At 50.4% G+C, this 23594-nt stretch overlaps 1 protein-coding gene across 5 annotated transcripts in view; it reads left to right on the top strand.

Moving 5' to 3' along the window:
- PCNX1 (pecanex 1) overlaps positions 1-23594 on the top strand; it is a 189466-nt gene that overhangs the window by 109846 nt on the left and 56026 nt on the right. For all 5 annotated transcript variants that reach the window (XM_075330244.1, XM_075330245.1, XM_075330246.1 and 2 more), the window contains 3 exons: positions 6542-6795; positions 6890-7120; positions 7396-7496. In XM_075330244.1, the coding sequence (XP_075186359.1) occupies positions 6542-6795; positions 6890-7120; positions 7396-7496 (586 nt within the window). The remainder of the gene's footprint in view (positions 1-6541; positions 6796-6889; positions 7121-7395; positions 7497-23594) is intronic.

Below are 23594 nucleotides of genomic sequence, written 5' to 3' on the forward strand. Positions count from 1 at the left end.
CTTCCCCATCCCTTTTTACAGGGCTCTGGGTGAAGTGGGATTTACTGGTCTCCAGGCACTGAGACCGTGCTCCATCTACAGCCCCTGGAGAAGATGCTGGATGGAGCGGAGTACATCAGGGACATGGCCCTGCTTCCTCAAGGTACTCTGTGTCCCCGTGCATTTGGCGCTCACACCGCAGCATGCTGGGTGTTGTAGTGCGCCGGGGACATCAGCGCTGCGGCGCTTGTGCCATGGCCTCATTCAGCTTCGCTGAAGCAGGCACACTTCTGGGAATCGGTCGCGCCGGCCGCTGGGACTGCGGCGCGGCTGGCACTTGTGGTGCGCCGGGGACTTCAGCGCGGGCCGCGCTTTTACGGCGGCCGCGCTGATAACTCGAGTCCCCGGCTTTTGCGGCCTGCTTCCGTTCGTTCCCGCCCCCAGACCTGCCAGTCAGGAGAGGGGCGGGACGCTGGTCAGTGCATCAGCGCCGAGGGCTGGAGTCGTTTTTACATACTCCAGCCCTCACAATCGGCACAGAGGGGACACTGTTTCCCGCACTTTTGTTTAGGAACTCCCACGGACCGCCCCTCTCCACAGACGCCGGCAGCCATTCCTGCTGACACGCTGAGCTGCAGAGGGGAGCCGGGGAGACCCAGACAAGGAATTCTGCGCCTCTTACCCGCTATTCAGCGGGCGGTAAGCAGCCCTCAGGGCTCACCCCCTCTTGTGCCAGTAGTATTCTTAGTATTTTGTTTCTACAAATACTTTGTATTGCATAGCGCTGGTCGCCCTTTGGCTATAGACTCTCTCACATTGCAGAGAGCCAGCAGCATGTCGTCCGTAAAACGCAAGGGTGCCAAGGCACAGACATTATATGCTTCCTGCACCGCATGTGGGACTTTTCTACCGGCAGGCTCCACGGACCCCCATTGTGGGCAGTGCTCGGCCCCTGCGGCGCTTGCACAGTCGGGACCTCTGCTGGACGTGACCCAGGGTGTACCACCTGTGAATGCTGTCCAGGTGACAGGAACTGAGTTTGCAGCTTTTGCTGACAGAATGTCTCTCACTATGTCACAAATTCTTGACACATTGCGAGCTAGGCCTGTACTTCAGGCCACGGACACTGTGCAATCATTGCCCCCTGGTCCCCCTCAGCTGAGTTACCTCCAAGCTCCGGGACGGGCACATACACCTCAGGGTGAAGACTCTGACTCGGACGATGGCCCCGGGCAGCCTAAGCGGGCTCGCTATGACGGGCCTTCACATTCATCTCAATGGTCAGGATCCCAGCGAGATGAATCTATGGGTGATGAGGCGGACGTAACTGATCAAGATTCTGATCCTGGGACCGCTCTCAATCTAGATACACCAGATGGTGACGCCATAGTTAATGATCTTATATTTAACATCAATAAGATGTTAAATATTTCCCCACCAGCTCCTCTTGTAGAGGAGTCAGCTTCGCAGCACGAGAGAATCCATTTCAGATACCCTAAGCGTACATTAAGCACTTTTCTGGACCACGCTGACTTTAGAGACGCAATCCAGAAACCCCACGCTTATCCTGAAAGGCGTTTTTCTAAACGGCTTAAAGATACACGCTATCCTTTTCCCCCTGAGGTGGTCAAGGGTTGGACCCAGTGTCCAAAAGTGGATCCTCCAATTTCCAGGCTTGCAGCTAGATCCTTGGTTGCAGTTGAAGATGGAGCGGCACTTAAAGATGCCACTGACAGGCAGATGGAGCTCTGGCTGAAATCCATCTATGAAGCGATTGGAGCGTCATTAGCGCCATCTTTTGCGGCCGTATGGGCACTCCAAGCTATCTCAGCCGGGCTTGCGCAAGTCGACTCAGTCACACGTGCATTTGCCCCGCAGGTAGCACCATTGACCTCGCAAATGGCGGCATTCGCGTCGTACGCGATTAATGCTGTTCTTGACGCTACAAGCCGCACGGCAGTGGCGTCAGCCAACTCCGTTGTTTTGCGTAGGGCCCTGTGGTTGAGACATTGGAAAGCAGATTCTCATTCCAAGAAGTGCTTAACCAATTTGCCTTTTTCTCGTGACCGATTGTTTGGAGAGCGTTTGGATGAAATCATCAAACACTCCAAGGGTAAGGACTCATCCTTACCGCAACACAGACAAAACAAACCCCAACAGAGGAAGGGTCAGTCTGGTTATCGGTCCTTTCGAGGACCGGGCAGGTCCCAATTCGCCTCGTCAAAAAAGACTCAAAAAGACCAGAGACGCTCAGATTCTTGGAGGTCTCAGTCACGCCCAAAAAGGACAGCCGGAGGAACCGTTGCCAAGACGGCGTCCTCCTGACTTGCAGTCTCCGATTCCCACACCCGCGGTCGGTGGGAGGCTTTCCCACTTTGGCGACATTTGGCTGTCACGCGTCAAAGACCGTTGGGTGAGGGATATTCTGTCTCACGGGTACAGGATAGAGTTCAGTTCTCGTCCGCCAACTCGTTTCTTCAGAACTTCTCCACCACCAGACCGAGCCGATGCTCTGTTGCAGGCGGTGGCCGCTCTAAAGGCGGAAGGAGTGGTGACCTCCGTCCCTCTTCAGGAACAAGGTCACGGTTTTTACTCCAATCTGTTTGTGGTCCCAAAAAAGGACGGATCGTATCGACCCGTCCTGGATCTAAAGTTGCTCAACAGACACGTAAAAGTCAGGAGGTTCCGGATGGAATCCCTACGCTCCGTCATAGCCTCAATGTCTCAAGGAGATTTTCTAGCATCAATAGATATCAAAGATGCGTATCTCCACGTGCCGATTGCACCAGAGCATCAGCGTTTCCTACGCTTCGTCATACACGACGAACACCTGCAGTTCGTAGCGTTACCTTTCGGTCTGGCAACAGCCCCCCGGGTCTTCACCAAAGTCATGGCAGCAGTAGTAGCTGTTCTGCACTCGCAGGGTCACTCGGTCATCCCGTATCTAGACGACCTGCTTATAAAGGCACCCTCTCAAGAGGCATGCCAGCACAGTCTGAAGGTGGCACTAGACACTCTCCAGAGTTTCGGGTGGATTATCAACTTTCCAAAGTCTCATCTAACCCCGACCCAATCTCTGACTTATCTTGGCATGGAGTTTCATACTCTCTCAGCGATAGTGAAGCTTCCACTGGACAAGCAGTGCTCGCTACGGACTGGAGTGCAATCTCTCCTTCAGAGCCAGTCGCACTCACTGAGGCGCCTCATGCATTTCCTAGGAAAGATGGTAGCAGCAATGGAGGCAGTCCCGTTCGCGCAGTTTCATCTGCGCCCTCTACAATGGGACATTCTACGCCAATGGGATGGGAAATCGACGTCCCTCGACAGGACTGTCTCCCTCTCTCAGACTGCCAAGGACTCTCTGCGTTGGTGGCTTCTCCCCACCTCATTGTCACAGGGAAAGTCGTTCCTTCCCCCGTCCTGGGCAGTGGTCACGACGGATGCGAGCCTATCAGGGTGGGGAGCGGTGTTTCTCCACCACAGGGCTCAGGGGACGTGGACTCAGGAAGAGTCCACCCTGCAGATCAATGTTCTGGAAATCAGAGCAATCTATCTTGCCCTGCGAGCCTTCCAACAATGGCTGGAAGGCAAGCAGATTCGGATTCAGTCGGACAATTCCACGGCGGTGGCGTACATCAACCACCAAGGGGGAACACGCAGTCGCCAAGCTTTTCAAGAAGTCCAGCGGATTTTGACGTGGGTGGAAAGCAGAGCGTCCACCATATCCGCAGTTCACATCCCAGGCGTGGAAAACTGGGAAGCAGACTTTCTCAGTCGCCAGGGCATGGACGCAGGGGAATGGTCCCTTCACCCGGACGTGTTTCAGCAGATCTGTTGCCGCTGGGGGACGCCGGACGTCGATCTGATGGCGTCACGGCACAACAACAAGGTCCCAGTTTTCATGGCACGGTCTCACGATCACCGAGCACTGGCGGCAGACGCCTTGGTTCAGGATTGGTCGCAATTCCGACTCCCCTATGTGTTCCCACCTCTAGCATTGTTACCCAGAGTTCTCCGGAAAATCAGGTCCGACTGCCATCGAGCCATACTCGTCGCTCCAGATTGGCCAAGAAGGTCGTGGTACCCGGATCTGTGGCATCTCACGGTAGGCCAACCGTGGACACTACCAGACCGTCCAGATTTGCTGTCTCAAGGGCCGTTTTTCCATCTGAATTCTGCGGCCCTGAACCTGACTGTGTGGCCATTGAGTCCTGGATCCTAGCGGCCTCAGGTTTATCTCATGAAGTTGTTGCCACAATGAGACAGGCTAGAAAACCATCCTCAGCTAAGATCTATCACAGGACGTGGAAGATATTCTTAGCGTGGTGCTTGGCTCAAGGGTTTTCTCCCTGGCCATTTGCATTGCCAATTTTTCTTTCCTTCCTGCAGTCTGGGTTGGAAAAAGGTTTGTCGCTTAGCTCTCTTAAGGGTCAAGTCTCCGCGCTATCCGTATTCTTTCAGAAGCGCTTGGCACGGCTTTCTAAAGTACGCACGTTTCTCCAAGGAGTTTGTCATATCGTTCCTCCTTACAGACGGCCATTGGAACCCTGGGATCTGAACAAGGTTCTCATTGCTCTCCAGAAGCCGCCTTTCGAGCCTTTGAAAGAGGTTTCCCTTTCTCGGCTTTCACAAAAGGTAGTTTTTCTTGTGGCGGTCACGTCTCTTCGAAGAGTGTCCGAGCTAGCGGCGTTATCTTGCAAATCTCCCTTCCTGGTGTTTCACCAAGACAAGGTAGTACTGCGTCCAATTCCAGAGTTTTCTCCCAAGGTGGTTTCTTCCTTTCATCTCAATCAGGATATCACTTTGCCATCTTTGTGTCCGCATCCAGTTCACCAATTTGAAAAGGGTTTACATCTGTTGGACCTGGTGAGAGCACTCAGGATTTACATTTCTCGCACGGCGTCTCTACGCCGTTCTGATGCGCTCTTTGTCCTAGTCGCTGGTCAGCATAAGGGATCGCAAGCTTCCAAATCCACCCTGGCGCGGTGGATCAAGGAACCAATTCTTCACACATACCGTTCTGCTGGGCTTCCGATTCCATCTGGACTGAAGGCCCATTCTACCAGAGCCGTGGGTGCGTCCTGGGCATTGCGGCATCAGGCTACGGCTCAGCAAGTGTGCCAGGCGGCTACCTGGTCGAGTCTGCACACGTTTACCGAACACTATCAAGTGCATACCTACACTTCAGCAGATGCCAGCCTAGGTAGACAGGTCCTTCAGGCGGCGGTGGCCCACCTGTAGGAAGAGGCTGTCTGACAGCCCGTTCATGTGGTATCTTTTTACCCACCCAGGGACTGCTTTTGGACGTCCCACTGTCTGGGTCTCCCAATTAGGAGCGAAAAAGAAGGGAATTTTGTTTACTTACCGTAAATTCCTTTTCTTCTAGCTCCAATTGGGAGACCCAGCACCCGCCCTATTTGTTCTTAGGGTTTCGTTTTTCGGGTGCACATGTTGTTCATGTTGTTTCTTAAGTTCTCCGATCTTGTTATCGGATTGAATTTGTTTTTGAAACTGTTATTGGCTTTCCTCCTTCTTGCTTTGGTACTAAAACTGAGGAATCCGTACTCCTACGGGAGGGTGTATAGCCAGAAGGGGAGGGGCCTTACACTTTTAAGTGTAGTTCTTTGTGCGGCCTCCAGAGGCAGTAGCTATACACCCACTGTCTGGGTCTCCCAATTGGAGCTAGAAGAAAAGGAATTTACGGTAAGTAAACAAAATTCCCTTCTTCTTTCTAATCCGAAAAATAGTGTACTTAAAATCTGTGATGGTTCAATCTCTGGGACCCGCACTGATCAGCAGCATGGGATACTTTTTCTTATAATTTGGATTAGGGCGACCTTGCTCATGCCCTACCATCCCTCCAATCATTATGGGGTTTAACAATCCGGTCAGCAGCAATCGGCAGCCCAATAAGTAATTAATGGACCTTTTGTTCTGATGGGGATAACCATTCTGCTGTGCTGTCCTCTTCACTGTGGTCAGACCCCCACCGATTTATTTATCTCAAAGGATAGATGATCACTATCTTTGGAAAGTCTCTTTAAAAGGGTTGTCATTCGCCTCTTTAACAATGGGTTGTAGTTGTGAGCCAAACCTTTGAAAAAATAGCACTGATGTGATTGTGGGATTATGGGACTATAAATGAAATAGCATAAAGGAGGTACTGAACCTGATCCAGCACCTCTTTCATGTGTGGCTAGATGTGGTACTGCAACTAAGCGCAAACGTTATCTCATATATTTGAGAGGATCTCGGCAGCAGTACTGAATATGGGGGTGAAGAGACCGCAGAGCTCCAAATAGTGCTGTGACCCTTGCATTAGATGGGGTTCTTGGCAATTGAATCCCCATACATCACACACAATTGAGGAACAAGTCATCAATGTTACGTCCTGAACCCCCATTGTAGACCAGTGTAGAAATGTATTGGCTGGGTGAACTTGCTCCACTTTCATATCTCCATTAATTAATTTCTGAGCTTTGTATTATGGTGGGTTTGCATTAATTAAGGGAACAAGCTTGTACTAAGCATTTACATTGTTCTTTAATTTCCAAATTTCTAGGGACCTATTGCCAACAACGTGAAGTGGAGGCCATCACCGAGGGGGTAGAAGAGGATGAGGGGTTTTGCTGCTGTGAACCTGGACATGTTCCCCACATGCTCTCCTTCAATGCTGCCTTTGGACAGCGGTGGCTTGCATGGGAAGTCTTGGTGACAAAGTATGTTTTGGAGGGTTATAGCATAACCGATAACAGTGCGGCCTCCATGCTTCAGGTTTTTGACCTTCGTCGGATTCTGACCACTTACTATGTTAAGGTATGAAATGAGAACCGTAGAAGTAAAATGGGTGGGTACGATCTTTACAAATGCCCAAAGTGACGTGCTGACTGCTGTCTGTATTGTCTTCAAGGGCATTATCTACTACGTGACCGCTTCTGCAAAACTGGAGGAGTGGTTGGCCAACGAAACTATGCAGGAAGGACTCCGACCATGCGCAGATCACTGCTATGTGGACGTGGACCCTACATTTAATCCAAACATCGATGAAGACTACGACCTCCGCTTGGCTGGCATTTCCAGAGAGAGCTTTTGTGCCAGCTACCTGAACTGGATCAAGTACTGTTCCTCCCGCAGAGAGAAGGTGAATATGGGGGAAACCATCTACCGTTCCGATATCACTTACTATTTTAATATCAGTTTTGCCTTTTACCATGAATACAGATCATTGTGCTGCATCTAAATTAATTATCTTGGATCAGAATAAATAGTGTGACAGCGAATACCGATCCTGTTATTAGGGGAAAGCGCAAACTTATATTTTCAATGCCTAACTATGCATTTTCGTGTTTTTTGATACTCTGTTATGGGCGATTGTATTTCATATTCTTTTTATAATTTATTTTTTTTTTTTCTTAGCCTATCGAAGCCGAGAAGGATTCCCCTCTGGTGACCCTTTGTTACGGGCTTTGTATTTTGGGTAGAAGAGCACTTGGGACCGCTTCTCACCATATGTCCAGGTAGAGTGGACTTATTTTTCCTGAAACGTGGTTGACGTTTTTAGGGAGCTGCAGTTTAATTTTTAATAAAAGTTTTGTTAACCTTTTCCTATCCAAAACAATTTCCTGTTTCGCCCATTGTAAACCTATTATAGGTCGTCATCAGTTATATTTATTCCAGCGTTCGGTAGCGAAAACGTAATCTGCTCAAACCCATTGGCGGAAGACTACATTCGTTGCCACCCATCGGCGTCGATCTCCGTACCCTCGTTCTCTTCGTCGCTGACATCGGTAGAAAAGCCGCTTTCAACATCACTCAGTTCCGACTGTACAACTTCACTTCCATCGTCCAAATCGCTCTCCGTATTACTACTTTCACTAGTATTGATTATACACTGCCTTACTTCGTCCAGATTCACGCACCTTCGTTTTGCTATCTCTTAGCCACTTTCACTTGTAAAACAAGAAGAAAACGAAACTGCGTTGGGTCAAAGGTTGTCAAGAACAGATGTAAACATTGGCTGGCAAAAATATCACTATGCGCGAAGTCCTGCCCACTATGCTTAGAACAAGGACATTCCACTCAGTGGCCCGCTAGAAGGAACTTAAAATAGTAAAATGCGTATGAAATATTGATGTCCCCTGGCAGGGGACAAAGACGCTTAACGGATTATTTTGAATGTCCCCCCCTGGGGGACTTAGGATAGGGAAAGGTCAAAATGCTGCTAGAGAGATGACTGTTATCCTAAGGCCGGGGCTTCCGCCCGAACCCCCCGCAAAACGGGTTTCGGATGCATGCACCGAAGGGGCCACTGACTATAATGGTGCAGATGGACTTACAGTGTGCTCTGTCATGCACCATTTTCAGTAGTTTACGCATACTGGAGGCGGACACCCAGACGCAGTCTACACAAAACTGAAACGGCAAAAGCAGATTTATTGTAACGTTTGTTTTCTTTATCGTTCCATTGGGAGACCCAGACCATGGGTGTTTAGCTTCTACCTCCGGAGGACACACAAAGTACTACACTTAAAAGTGTAGCTCCTCCCCCTGAGCTTATACACCCCCTGGTGAGCAGACTCAGCCAGTTTATCGCTTTGTGTTCAGGAGGCATACATCCACACATGCATTCTCATATGATTTTTTTCCTTTTGGAACTAGATTGAAGAGTGGGGTCTACGTCTGGACCCCCGGCATGTCCCTTCTCACCCCACTGTGTCGGCGGTGTTGTAAGGTTGATTCCTAGGCTGGAGCCTTTACATGCCGTGCTCCTTCACCATCCCTCCTGGGCTCTGGCTTGAAGTGGGAGCCAGCACGGTCTCCATGCTTGGCAAGAGACCGGTCTCCATCCGCAGCCCTTCAGGACCCTGCTGGACCGGTGCACTCATCCCCAGGGACTTGGCCCTGCGTCTCAGCAAGCTAAGTACCTGAGACGTTTAGATTTCGGGGTCCCTATACTTGATTGTTGGGGGAGAGTGTGCTTATTGTGTTTACTGACATTTCCGGCGGGTTCTCTAGCTGTCGCCTGAGAACCGCGCCGATGGTGCCTGCGCGTCGGCCGCGCCGCTCAAATTTAGGCCCCGGCTTTGCCGGAGGCCTAGTTTCTGTTTCACTGCCCTCGCATGTCATTCATGCAGAGGGACAGGCTCTGCTCCTCCCAGCGGCCGTTCTGTACAGGGGAGGGACACTCCCTACTGCAGTGTGTGTCCCCTCCCCTGTAGGTCTCTATGGCCCTCCAGATCCCGCTCCTCAAGCAAGTCCCGCCCCCTCTTTTCGCTCCGGCGGCCATTTTCTCAGCGTTCTCTCTGCGATCAGTCATTGCAGCGCTGGTCTGCAGCATCTCTGCTGAGGTGCTGTGCTTGGGGGTCCGGGCTTCGGGATCTGGAGGGCACACAACACCGCTCCAGCGGTCTGGTAAGCCACAACCGGTCTCCGGTTGTGGACCTCTGTATATACTCTCTGGGGTTCATTCTCTGGCAGAGCCCCCACTCCAGCAGCATGTCTCACACGAGGAGCAAGGCCCCAAAGCTTTATGCTGTATGCGCTGCATGTAAGCTCCTGCTGCCTGAACCGAGCACCTTCCCACATTGTGATGCCTGCTCTAACTTGGCGGTGCCACAGCCTGGAGTCTCACCCCCAGTGGTTTCTCAGGCTGCTCCTGCTCCTGTGGCTGAACCCCCGGCTTGGGTAGAATCCTTATCTAGGTTTATCTCCCAGTCTTTTGCTGAGTCCATGGGACTTCTGTCCAGGACGTTGATGAATATGCATCAGCCCCCGTCACAGGGTGCCTCTGCTGCTAGGGGTCCCTCAGGACCGGAGCTCACAGAGGATTCATCATCAGGGCCCAGACCCCGTCCTCCTAAGAAGAGACGCAGGGTTCCCTCTCCCTCCTCCTCCCGTGGCTCTGATTCCAGAGCTGACTCGCTGGATGAGGAGGATGCCTTTACAGGGGGCTCGGAGTCTAACTCCATGTGCCCCATTGATCTGTCCGAAAGTGACTCAGATCTTAGTGACTTGATTGCTTCTATTAATTCTGTACTGGATCTCAATCCGCCAGTATCAGAGGAGCAACCCTCTCTGGCAGAAAAGCACCAGTTTACCTTGCCTAAGAGAGCAAAGAGTGTGTTCCTTAACCACTCCAGTTTTCAGGCCGCTGTGACCAAGCCCAGGGCCTGTCCTGACAAGCGCTTCCCAAAGCGTGGTTCTGATGACCGTTTTCCCTTTCCACCTGAGGTGGTCAAGGAGTGGGCTCATTCCCCAAAGGTAGACCTTCCGGTGTCTAGGCTCGCAGCCCGGACCGTTGTGTCGGTGGCTGATGGCACTTCCCTTAAGGATTCCACTGACCGCCAGATTGACCTTCTGGCCAAATCCGTGTATGAAGCGGCGGGGGCCGCGTTTTCTCCGACTTTTGCAGCAGTGTGGGCTCTCTCCCTCGCTAGGGAATCTATGCCTGAAATGGTTACCTTAACTTCCCAAGCTTCGGACTTTTCATCCTATGCCATGTCTGCCATGCTGGAGGCTTCTCACCGCACTGCGGTGGCTTCGGCTAATTCCCTCGCTATCCGCAGAATCTTGTGGCTTCGAGAGTGGAAGGCAGATGCTTCTTCAAAGAAGTACCTTGCTGGGCTCCCTTTTGCTGGGTCCCGGCTGTTCGGAGAACAGCTGGATGAAATTATTAAGGAAGCTACTGGCGGGAAGAGCACTTCCATGCCTCAAACTAAAGCCAGGAAACCTGCCCAGGGTAGGAATCAGTTGAGGTTTCGCTCCTTTCGTTCCTCCAACTGGTCGTCCTCTAAGCCCTCGGCCTCGTCCGCTAACTCAGCCAAGGACCAGAAATCCAACTGGCGCACAAAAGCGCGTCCACAGAAGACCGCAGGAGCTGCTGCCACTAAGGCAGCCTCCTCGTGACTATCTGCCCGCTCCAGCAACGTCCTTAGTTGGTGGCAGGCTCTCCCACTTTGGCGACGCTTGGTTTCAACACGTCTCCGATCAGTGGGTGAGAGATATCATCTCCCACAGCTACAGGATAGAATTCTCTTCCAGTCCGCCAAACAGATTTTTTTCTCCCAACTCCCCCCTGCTCGAAGGCCGCCGCCTTCTCACAGGCCGTGGCAGTCTTACAGGCCAATGGAGTAATTGTACCGGTTCCCGCCCGGAAACGGTTCAGAGGTTTCTACTCAAATCTCTTCCTAGTTCTCAAAAAGGACGGTACCTTCCGGCCCATCCTGGATCTGAAGCTTCTCAACAAGCATGTTCAGGTGCGGCGCTTTCGCATGGAGTCTCTGCGATCAGTCATTGCCTCTATGTCCCAAAGAGATTTCCTGGCATCCATCGACATCAGAGATGCCTATCTGCATGTGCCAATTGCAGTGTCACACCAGCGTTGGCTACGTTTTGCAGTAGGAGAAGATCACTTCCAATTTGTGGCTTTCCCCTTCGGGTTGGCCACGGCCCCTCGGGTATTCACAGAAGGTCATGGCAGCAGTGATTGCAGTTCTGCACCTCCAGGGGTTGGCAGTGATTCCTTACCTGGACGACCTTCTAGTCAAGGCTTCATCCAGCGCAGACTGTCAGCGGAGTGTCTCGCTCACTCTCTCCACTCTAGCTCAATTCGGGTGGCTGGTCAATCTGCCCAAATCCACTCTGACTCCGACCCAGAGTCTCACGTACCTAGGGATGCAGTTCGAGACCTTGACGGCACTTGTGAAGTTGCCCTTAGTCAAACAGCAGTCCCTCCAGCTAGCAGTGCGCTCTCTGCTGAGGCCCCGCCGTTATACCCTCAGGCGTCTGATGCAGGTGCTGGGTCAAATGGTGGCGTCCATGGAGGCTGTTCCCTTTGCCCAGTTCCATCTGCGCCCCCTGCAGCTGGACATTCTCCGCTGTTGGGACAAGCGGCCTTCCTCCTTACACAGGTTAGTGGCTCTCTCGCCACAAACCAGGAGCTCTCTTCAGTGGTGACTTCGGCCCCTCTCCCTGTCCCAGGGGCGCTCCTTCCTGGCCCTGTCCTGGGTGATTCTCACCACGGATGCCAGTCTATCCGGCTGGGGAGCGGTATATCTCCACCACAGAGCGCAGGGCACTTGGACTCCGTCCGAGTCAGCCCTTTCAATCAATGTGCTGGAAACCAGAGCCGGGCTTCTAGCTCTCCTAGCCTTTCACCACCTGTTGGCGGGCAGGCACATTCGAGTCCAGTCAGACAACGCGACAGCGGTTGCCTACATCAATCACCAAGGCGGGACACGCAGCCGCCTGGCGATGTTGGAGGTACAACGCATCCTTCAATGAGCGGAGGACTCCAAGTCCACCGTATCCGCAGTCCACATCCCAGGCGTGGAAAACTGGGAGGCAGATTATCTCAGCCGTCAAACCGTGGACGGTGGCGAGTGGTCCCTGCACCCGGCAGTGTTCCAGTCAATCTGCCGCAAATGGGGCACTCCGGACATGGACCTAATGGCATCCCGTCACAACAACAAGGTTCCCGTTTACGTGGCTCGCTCCCACGACCCTCAGGCATTCGCCGCGGACGCACTGGTTCAAGACTGGTCCCAGTTTCGTCTGTCCTACGTGTTTTCCCCTCTAGCTCTCTTGCCCAGGGTTCTGCGCAAGATCAGAACGGAGGGCTGTCGAGTCATCCTCATTGCACCGGACTGGCCCAGGCGAGCTTGGTATCCAGACCTGCTCCATCTGTCCGTAGATATTCCGTGGCATCTCCCGGAACGTCCAGACCTACTCTCACAAGGTCCGTTTTTCCGCCTGAATTCTGCGGCTCTCAAATTGACGGCGTGGCTCTTGAGTCCTGGATCTTGACGGCTTCTGGTATCCCTCCTGAAGTCCTCTCCACTATGACTCGGGCCTGTAAGTCTTCCTCCGCTAAGATCTATCACAGGACTTGGAAAATTTTCCTGTCCTGGTGTCGCTCTACTGACCATTCTCCTTGGCCATTCTCCTTGCCGACCCTTCTGTCTTTTCTACAGTCCGGTCTGCAGCTAGGACTGTCCCTCAACTCTCTCAAGGGACAAGTCTCAGCTCTGTCAGTTCTGTTTCAGCGGCGTCTCGCTCAGCTGGCTCAGGTCCGCACCTTCATGCAAGGCGCGTCTCACATCATTCCGCCTTACCGGCGGCCCTTGGATCCCTGGGACCTTAATTTAGTTCTCACGGTTTTGCAGAAACCCCCCTTTGAGCCTCTTAGGGAGGTCTCTTTGCATCGTCTTTCACAGAAAGTGTTTTTTCTGGTGGCCATAAGTTCCCTCAGGAGAGTCTCTGATTTGGCCGCGCTCTCTTCGGAGTCACCTTTTTTAGTTTTTCATCAAGACAAGGTGGTTCTCCGTCCGACTCCGGATTTTCTTCCTAAGGTGGTCTCTCCTTTCCACCTTAACCAGGACATTACCCTACCTTCCCTTTGTCCGGCTCCTGTTCATCGCTTTGAAAAAGCGCTGCATACTCTGGATCTGGTGCGTGCTCTCCGGATCTATGTATCTCGCACCGCTGCTCTTAGGCGGTGCACTTCTCTTTTTGTGCTAACCACAGGTCGGCGCAAGGGCCTCTCTGCTTCTAAGCCGACCTTGGCCCGTTGGATTAGATCGACCATTTCGGACGCCTACCAGAGTTCTCAGGTGCCTCCCCCGCCGGGGATCAAGGCACATTCGACCAGAGCTGTTGGTGCCTCTTGGGCTTTCAGGCACCAGGCTACGGCTCAACAAGTCTGTCAGGCTGCCACTTGGACTAGCCTGCATACCTTTTCGAAGCACTACCAAGTGCATGCTCGTGCTTCGGCAGATGCGAGTTTGGGCAGACGCATCCTTCAGGCGGCTGTCGCCCATTTGTGAAGTTAGGTTCTGCCTACTTCTTGCCTTTTTTTCGGTTTATTTCCCACCCAGGGACTGCTTTGGAACGTCCCATGGTCTGGGTCTCCCAAAGGAACGATAAAGAAAAAGAGAATTTTGTTTACTTACCGTAAATTATTTTTCTTATAGTTCCGTATTGGGAGACCCAGCACCCTCCCTGTTGCCTGTTGGCAATTTTCTTGTTCCGCGTGTTATCACCGGCTGTTGTCGTGGACAGAGTCTCCGGTTGTTCCGGTTTTTGCTCTGTTCTACTTGTGGGTGGCTATTCTCCTTCAGCTTTTGCACTAAACTGGCTGGGTCTGCTCACCAGGGGGTGTATAAGCTCAGGGGGAGGAGCTACACTTTTAAGTGTAGTACTTTGTGTGTCCTCCAGAGGTAGAAGCTAAACACCCATGGTCTGGGTCTCCCAATACGGAACTATAAGAAAAAGAATTTACGGTAAGTAAACAAAATTCTTTTTTTTTTTTTTACTTTTTTGAAAAGTGGACCCCAAAATTTCTTGTATTTTAAAATAAGAAAATCAGATGGTACTCGCGCTCGTTGGCTCTTTGCCAGCACTGGGGCCTGTTTTAACTACAACTGTGATATGGTGTCATTTCACACCACCACTGCAGCCAATCACTGAGCTCCGCTGCTCGTCCAATGTAGGACAAGATGCTGAGCTGAGTGATTGGCTGCAGCAATAATGAACTGTTGCCGTGTAGTCACTACTTCAAGCAAAACACTGAGATCAGAGCGGCGGAGAGCCAGGGGTCTATCCGACTACCATTTTACAATACAGGTCCAGTTTTTGTAACGGTAGAAAGCCCCTTTAAATGTAGCCTACTTCAAAGGCAGCATCATATTTCATGTGGCTATGTTGCCTGCACCCTCGTGTCTTACAACTGCTTCATCTGCAAAACTTGATTTATGTCCTACTGGGTGCAGTTTTGTCAAATCGTTCATTCTCCAATGCTTTATTGGTAATGGATGGAAATGCCCTGTTCTCCAAAGAACCATCCAAAGTGTATTCCCAGCTGCAGAGTTAACAGCACAGTAGCAGCAATTCCACCGATAGCAGAGACTGAACAATACTAGAGGGACATAATGGGAGAAGGAAAAAAAACACAACAGCGGTGCAAAGTGGCTTCAAGATCTGAGAATGAAACACAATAATCACGTAGAACAAGAACCAGTCACCATCACAGATGTAGACATCCAAGAGCGCCTCAGGAACATGAAGAGCTGGACAGCACCGGGCCCAGACATGATCCACACCTACTGGCTAAAGAAATTGACTGCAGTACATGAACGGCTGGCAAAACAGATGAACCAACTGCTAGAAGCAGGCCACCACCCAGATTGGCTAACACAAGGAAGAACAGTGCAGATCATGAAGGACCCTTGTAAGGGAACAATTCCATCCAACTATCGCCCAATAACCTGCCTTACAACAACATGGAAACTCCTGTCAGGCATCATAGCCACCAAGCTACAGAACCATATGAATCAGGACATGAATCCAGTTCTGAAAGGCATTGGGAACAACACCAGAGGCTCTAAGCACCAGCTGCTAGTGGATAGAGCAGGCGCTCAAGACTCAAGATCCAGACAGACCAATCTCAGCACAGCCTGGATTGACTATAGGAAAGCCTATGACTCAATGCCACACACATGGATCTGTGAATGCTTGGCTCTCTATAATGTCAACAGGAAATTAAGAACCTTCCTCAGCAACTCAATGGGGCTATGGAGGACAACACTGGAAGTCAACTCAAGGCAACTAGCACAAGTGTCCATCAAATGTGGCATATACCAAGGTGATGCACTATCCCCATTGCTGTTCTGCATAGGCTTCAACCCTCAACCCCATCAGTCAGATAATAAGAGTCTGGCTACGGCTACAAGTTCAACAGTGGAAGAATCATCAGCCACCTATTCTACATGGATGACATCAAGCTGTATGCGAAAAATGAACGAGACATCAGTTCACTGATCCGCCTGACCAGAATATACAGCGAAGACATCGGGATGTCCTTCGGATTGGAGAAGTGTGTCTGGCTAGTCATAAAGAGAGGCAAGGTAGTAAAGACTGATGGAGTAGAACTACTGGCAGGGCACATAGCAGATGTACAAACCTGCTACAAGTACCTTGGCATTTCATAGGAATACGGTAACCATGATGAGGAGGGAAGGGAAGCAGCAACATCCAAATACCATCAAAGGGTAAGACAGGTCCTAAAGAGCCAGCTCAATGGGAAGAATAAGATCCGCGCCATCAATACATACGCTCTGCCAGTTATCAGATACCCTGCTGGCATAGTGTGCTGGCCAATAGAAGAAATGGAAGCTGCAGATGTGAAGACCCGTAAGATCCTCACAATACATGGTGGTCTCCACCCCAAGTCAAACACCCAAAGATTGTATACCAACAGAAAGGAGGGTGGTCGAGGCTTGATAGGTGTCCAAGTCACCATCATGGATGAAACAAGTAGTATCCAGGAATACATCAGAAAAATGGCACCAAAAGATGAAATGCTGAGGGAGAACCCAAGACAGCAACAACAACAGTCCCGGAAGGAAGAACAAGAACATGAAGTGCCATGGCAAGACAAGCCGCTGCATGGGATGTACCATAGACCGATAATGGAGGTGGCTGACAGGAAGAAATCCTACCAATGGCTGGAGAAAGCTGGACTCCAGGACAGCACAGAGGCACTAATCATAGCGCCTGCTCTTGTGCTGCTAAGTACCAGATCCATAGAAGCAGGGATCTACCACACAAGACAAGACCCAAGGTGTAGACTATGTAAAGAAACCACGGAAACAATCCAACATATCACTATGGCAGGATGCAAAATTCAAGCAGGGACAGCGTACAACGAACGCCACAACCAAGTAGCGGGAATTGTATACAGGAATATCTGTACAGTGTATGGGCTAAGTCCCCCTACGTCCAGGTGGGAGACCCCAGAAAAAGTGGTAGAGAATGAAAGGGCTGCAATCCTGTGGGACTTGAAGATCCAACCGGATAAGCACGTGGTAGCTAACCAACCAGATATCGTGATAGTAGACAAGGGTCAGAAGACAGCAATGATAATAGATGTGGCAATGCCTAATGACAGTAACATCAGAAAGAAGGAATATGAGAAGCTGGAGAAATACCTGGGCCTTAAAGAACAACTGGAGAAGATGTGGAAGGTGAAGGCAACAGTGATTCCAGTGGTGATGGGAGCCCTTGGAGCAGTGACCCCCTAAGTTGGAAAAATGGCTGCAACAGATTCCAGGAGCAACATTTGAGCTCTTTCCAGAAAAGCGCAGTGCTGGGAACAACTAAGATCCTGCGCAGAACCCTCAAACTCCCAGACCTCTGGTAGAGGACCCGAGGATGAGGAAGGACAAATAACCACCCACAGGGGGTGAGAAGGTAGTTTAGATATAGATATACATATATAGATAGATAGATATGGATATATATAGATATGGATAGATATATAGATATATAGATTTGGATATATATATAGATATGGATATATATATGGATATAGATATATAGATATGGATACGACGCCTACTGTCTGTGACCGGCCCGCCTGTCTTAGCTCAGAGTTGGGGGCGTGGCCTGACCTACACTGCTGAGAGCAGACGCAGATCACGACCAGATACACCGTTGCCAGGTAGACTGCTATTACAGAGCCCGACCTCGCTTCGTAGTTGTCCTGCGGGCGGGCTGGCCTGGGCTGGAGTCTCAGCAGGTGTCTCTTGATTTTGACCTCACACTGTTTATTTAAACTTGCAAAAGTGCCGGCCGCAACCCAGTACAGGAGGCACGCCCACACTGTACTTGGTGGTCGGCAACGTCTGCTGTTCTCACCCAGCGTGCCTGCGGCAGGAGAGGAGTCTGTGTGCAGGAGGAGGTCAGCACAGGGTCGGGCAGGCAGGAAGTCTCAGATGTTCCACAGTGACGAGGTGACAGGACCCGGCTCTCCCGGTATGTTCTCAGCAGCTTGCTACAGGGCAGTCGCTCTATCTGGGGCACACGCTGATGTATTCTAACAGGTGAACTTTGACACAGATCTCGTCGGCTGTCAGTGGGAGTCATCGGCTCCAGCCTCACAATAATGTCTGCAGCAATAACTCACAGTGAAAGTATAGAGACCACAGACAGTAGTGCACAGCATCCTGCACTGTCTGATCCTCAGCCTGGCTACAGGACGTCATATAGTATAAAGTTTATAGACCCAGATACTACAGCATGTGAGGTCCTGGTGCAGGTATCAGATCAGTCACTGCACAAATCATTGTACATCTGTGCCCAGTATAACACATCCAGTGTACACACTGTTATATACATTCTGATGTCTGTAGCCACTGTATAGTATATACTAATCTGAATACTGGCTGTGCTGTAATGTACACCTTTCACCATCTGATGTCTGTGCATAAGTGTGGTCCAAAATTTGAAGCAGGGCCCCCACCAGCATGTTAGTCAAATGTATAGGTTCTATCCTATAATAAGGTCCCCATCTGTAACAATGTCCCCTTCCTGTAATAATGTCCCTTTAATGTGCTCTCCGTATATAATAATGTCTCCATCGTGTCTGTCCTGGCCCTGTATATAATAATGTCTTCCTCCTGTAATAACTTTTCTGTTCTGGGCCTATATGTAATAACGTCCTCGTCATGTAATAATATCCCTGTCCTAGGCCTGTGTGTAATAATATCACCCGTTATCTTATAATGTCCCTTCATGGGCCCTTCAAACAATAATGTCACCATCCTGGCACTTTCCTCAAACACATTTAAACACAAGAAATAAGCAATTCCTCTCATCTTTCCTTGATCCTGCGGCGAGCAGCTTCTTCTTTCTCCTCCATAATAGACGCAAAGGGGATGGTGAGCGGCACCTGGCAGTGATGTCATGCACTGTATGACGAGCATGTGAACGTCAGCTGCCGGTCTCTGATAGGCGTGCGGTCACTACAACACATTAAGCTGAAGACAGGGAAACCACTGGCAGCCCCCTAACTCCACGGGCCTCGTCATGATCTCTCCCTCTGCTACCTTGATTGTTATGCCCCTGCAGATATTATATACAGATATTATATACAGGATAATATTCGTCCGGTATAATATTTGTTTCCCTGTAGTTATCACATATTGTTTACTAATACAGTTGCAAAAAATCTATTAAAGGGATACCGGTCTTTGAAAAACTTGCTATTTTAGGTCAAGATGTGATGTTCAGTTTTTTAAACACTGTAAAGTTGACAATTTTCTAAAGTGAACAATCACAAGTTCATTAAAGTTCATCATCTCATTAAATAATGATGTAATTAGGACCTCCATATTATCATTCAATCTTTGTATTGTTTAACTCACTGTTTGTTTATGAAGGGATAGTATATATACTATATACAGTATGGGGTAAAACTGAGTTAATTATATTAGTCCGGCCCTCCAAAACCATCCCAATTTCTCATGCGGCCCCATGGTAAAATTAATTGCCCACCCCTGATATAGAGAGATAGATAGATATAGATAGATAGATATAGATATATAGATATATATATAGATATATAGATATATAGATATATAGATATGGATATTGTGAGGTAGCAGCGTTGCTTGGGCAAAAACGTGAGGCAGCAGCGTGTTCACACCAACAGTCTATTTATTGTTGCAGCATAAATAGATCCAATTTCCCACTGTCAAAGTCTCTTCCGGATCACAGCCGGTGCATATAGACAAATTCTTTGCATCAAAAAGTCTTGTTACCTTAGGACCCCGTTAACCGCAGGGATCTGTGTAAGGTTCTCCTAGGCTCACACTCTTGGCCTGTGTTCACTCCACACAGAGCCAGCCCAGCTCACACGGCATGTGTTAGCTTCACCAAGCCTGGCTCTCAACTGAGACACACCCTGCTGTGCTCTGCATGATTTTAAACGAAAATGCCGGACATGAGGATTGCTACAAAACCTGGACTGGGAGGAGGGATCTGTCTCCCTGTTACCCTTTGTGCTATACTCCCAGTAATAGCTATAGCAAACTCAGAGGGTTTCCAGACACATTGTGGGGGACACATAGCGGTCTTCAAATATTACCCCTGTCACTGCCTCACATATCCCCCCCCTCAGTTCAAACGGGCGGGGTTGAACTTTTGCCAACATACAGGGACCTCTGGACAGGTCATCCGCATTGCCCTGCAACCTACCAGCCCGGTGTTCCACAGAAAAGTGAAAGTTCTGCAAGGAGAGAAACCACCTGGTGACTCTAGCATTTCTCTCCTTAGCATTCCTCATCCAGACCAAAGGGGAGTGGTCTGTCACCAGGCGAAAGTGTCGCCCCAGCAGGTAGTAGCGTAGGGATTCCAGAGCCCATTTTATGGCCAGGCACTCCTTCTCCACTATGCTATAGTTCTTCTCTGCCGGGGTGAGTTTTCTACTCAAATAGGTGATCGGGTGCTCTTCCCCATCTACCTCCTGGGACAGAACTGTACCCAGACCCACCTCAGAGGCATCTGCCTGTACTATAAACTCCTTTTGAAAGTCAGGGTTGACAAGGACAGGCTGACCACATAGGACAACCTTTAGCGCCTGAAAGGCTTCCTCTGCTTGTGTATTCCAGTGGACCATAACCGACTTCTTCCCCTTTAAGAGATCGGTCAAAGGCGCCGACCTTCCAGCAAAATTGTGTATGAATCGTCGGTAATACCCCATTATACCCAGAAAGGCCCTTACCTGTTTTGTGGTAAGGGGACGAGGCCAGTTTTGAATGGCTTCGATTTTGTTTACTTGTGGCTTGATAACCCCTTGGCCTATCACATACCCCATGTAACAGGCTTCTTTGAGACCCATAGCACATTTGCTTGGATTCGCCGTCAGACCAGCAGCTCTGAGCGAATCCTCTACCGCTTGTACCTGAGATAAGTGGGTGCTCCAGTCACTGCTATAGATGATGATGTCATCCAAATATGCGGAGGCATATGGTTGATGGGGTTCTAACACTATGTTCATTAATCTCTGAAACGTGGCCGGAGCCCCATGTAAACCAAATGGCAAGACGACATAGTGATAGAGCCCCCCTGGCGTGACAAAAGCGGTCTTTTCTTTTGCCGCCTCTGTCAGCGGCACCTGCCAGTAACCTTTAGTGAGATCGAGAGTCGTGAAGTACTGGGCCCGTCCCAGTCTCTCTATCAGCTCGTCGACCCTGGGCATGGGATACATATCAAATTTCGAAACCTCATTTAACTTTCGGAAGTCATTACAGAATCTTAAAGAACCGTCTGGTTTCGGGATCAGCACAATGGGACTGGCCCATTCGCTCGTGGATTTTTCAATAACCCCTAGTTGGAGCATCTTTTTTACCTCCTCCGCAATCGCTTGCCTACGAGCCTCTGGTACCCGGTATGGCGTACCCTTACTTGAGGCTCGGTGACAATATCATGGTGGATTACGGTTGTTCGGCCTGGTAGGCTTGAGAACACATCCGTATTCCGCTGCACTAACCTCCGAGACTCCCGTCTCTGCTGTTTTGAGAGAGAATCCCCTATCCTCACTCCCAATTCATCATCAGGGGACTCCTCCTTTGTTGTTGTCAAGGCACCTGAAAAGGTTAGGTCCAACGTTACGTCAGCCACCATACATTCCCTGTCTTTCCATGCCTTCAGCAGGTTTACATGGTAGATTTGCTCTGGTTTTCTTCTACCTGGCTGATACCTTATAGTTTACTTCCCCCACTTTCTCCCGGATCTCATAGGGACCTTGCCATTTGGCTAAGAACTTACTTTCTGCAGTAGGTATTAGGACTAAGACACGATCTCCCGGTTTAAAAGACCTGATGGAGGCCTTTCTATTATACTGAGTACTTTGGGCTGCCTGAGCATCCAGCAAATGCTCTTTAACAATGGGCATTATTGCCGTGATACGATCCTGCATACCCATAACGTATTCCACTGTGCTTTTGTGAGGGGTGGGCTCCTGTTCCCAAGTTTCCTTAACTATATCCAGCAGTCCCCGCGGATGTCTGCCATACAGTAACTCAAATGGCGAGAACCCGGTGGAAGATTGTGGGACCTCGCGGATAGCGAACATTAAATAGGGCAATAACGTCCCAATCTTTCCCCTCTTTGGAGACCACCTTTTTCAACATAGCCTTCAGAGTTTTATTAAAACGTTCCACTAGACTATCAGTCTGGGGATGGTACACTGACGTGCGTAGCTGCTTGATCTGGAGGAGTTTGCACAGTTCCTTTGTAATTTTAGACATAAAGGGAGTGCCCTGATCGGTCAGGATTTCTTTGGGTAACCCCACGCGACAGAACATAGCAAACAACTCCCGAACAATAAGCCTCGCTGAGGTGTGACGTAGTGGAATGGCCTCCGGATAACGTGTCGCGTAATCCATCACTACCAGGATGTGCTGGTGACCACGGACTGATTTTACAATGGGTCCGATCAGATCCATAGCAATCCGCTCAAAAGGCACCTCTATAATGGGTAAAGGTATCAGAGGACTACGGAAACGGTGCGTTGGTGCGGTCAACTGACAAACTGGGCAGGACTCACAGAACCTCTTAATTTCGGCGCCGACCCCTGGCCAGTAAAACCGCTGAACCTTTTGTTCCCGCGTTTTCTCTTCACCTAGGTGCCCACTCATTAGGTGGTTATGAGCCAATTCCAAGGTCTGACGGCGGTACGGCTGAGGGACCACCAACTGTTCCACTATTTCCCCCCGGATTGTATCAACCCGATAGAGCAACTCTCGCTTTAGAGCCATGTAGGGAGTTTCCAGCCTGGCACCAGGCCGCTGGGGTACCCCATCAATTACCTGTACATTTCCACGTCCAGGAGCCAATGTGGGGTCCCGGAGCTGTGCGGTTCAGAAATTATCTGGAGACACGTTCAAATCCGGGATTGCCTCGGGTGGCTCAACCTCTCCTGCCATTACCTCTAGGGGGAACCTAGCAGGGTTACACTCTGTCCCTATACTGGTGACCCCTACGGCAGGTATCCCTGAGTCGGGATTGTCCGGCTCAGGGCCTGGTTCAATCATACACTTCGGAGGGCTAGGTCGCCTGCCACATAATGTCCAGAACAGGGGCAAGTCTCTTCCCAAAATAACAGCATATGGAAGTCTTTTCATCACCCCCACTTCATGTTGAACCTCTCCACACGAGGTAGCAATGGTGACCCTTTCCATAGGGTATTCACGTAGGTTTCCATGAATACAAAGTACCCCTACTTTATGTCCCGTAGGGTTTTCCCCGGAGACCAAGGAGGCATGTACAAGAGTCACTACACTTCCTGAGTCCAACAAAGCCTCTGCTGTATAGCCATTAACACGTACTTTGCAGAGATGGGGCTCCTCCCCCATAGTAACAGTGCTTACGGTACAAACAGTATGGGCATACATTGATACCCGGCGAGCGTACCGGCAGTCCATGGGTTCTGATGTGAGTGGGCACTGTGCCATCACATGCCCGAGCTGATGGCACCGCCAGCACATAACAGCAGAGGTGTCCCTGTTTCGGGTGTCTGACTTTGGGGAACCGGGACTCCGGCTGACCTTAGTCTGGGGTTTACTCTCTGCCAGGGCTGAAGACGGGGCAGCACCCGAGGAGGGACGGGAGTCTTTTACCAACTGTGAAGGGGGCGTATCCCTACGGAGTGCCCGCCGTGAAGCAGAGTCCCGGACCAACTCCTGGGTAGCTGTGTAGCGTTCCACCAAATTCACTAGCTGGTCTAGGGTACCGGGGTCCCCCTGTCCCACCCACCGTTGAATGGGGGCTGGCAA

This window comes from Anomaloglossus baeobatrachus, chromosome 12, assembly GCF_048569485.1.
Source record: "Anomaloglossus baeobatrachus isolate aAnoBae1 chromosome 12, aAnoBae1.hap1, whole genome shotgun sequence".
Classification (NCBI taxonomy): Eukaryota; Metazoa; Chordata; class Amphibia; order Anura; family Aromobatidae; genus Anomaloglossus; species Anomaloglossus baeobatrachus.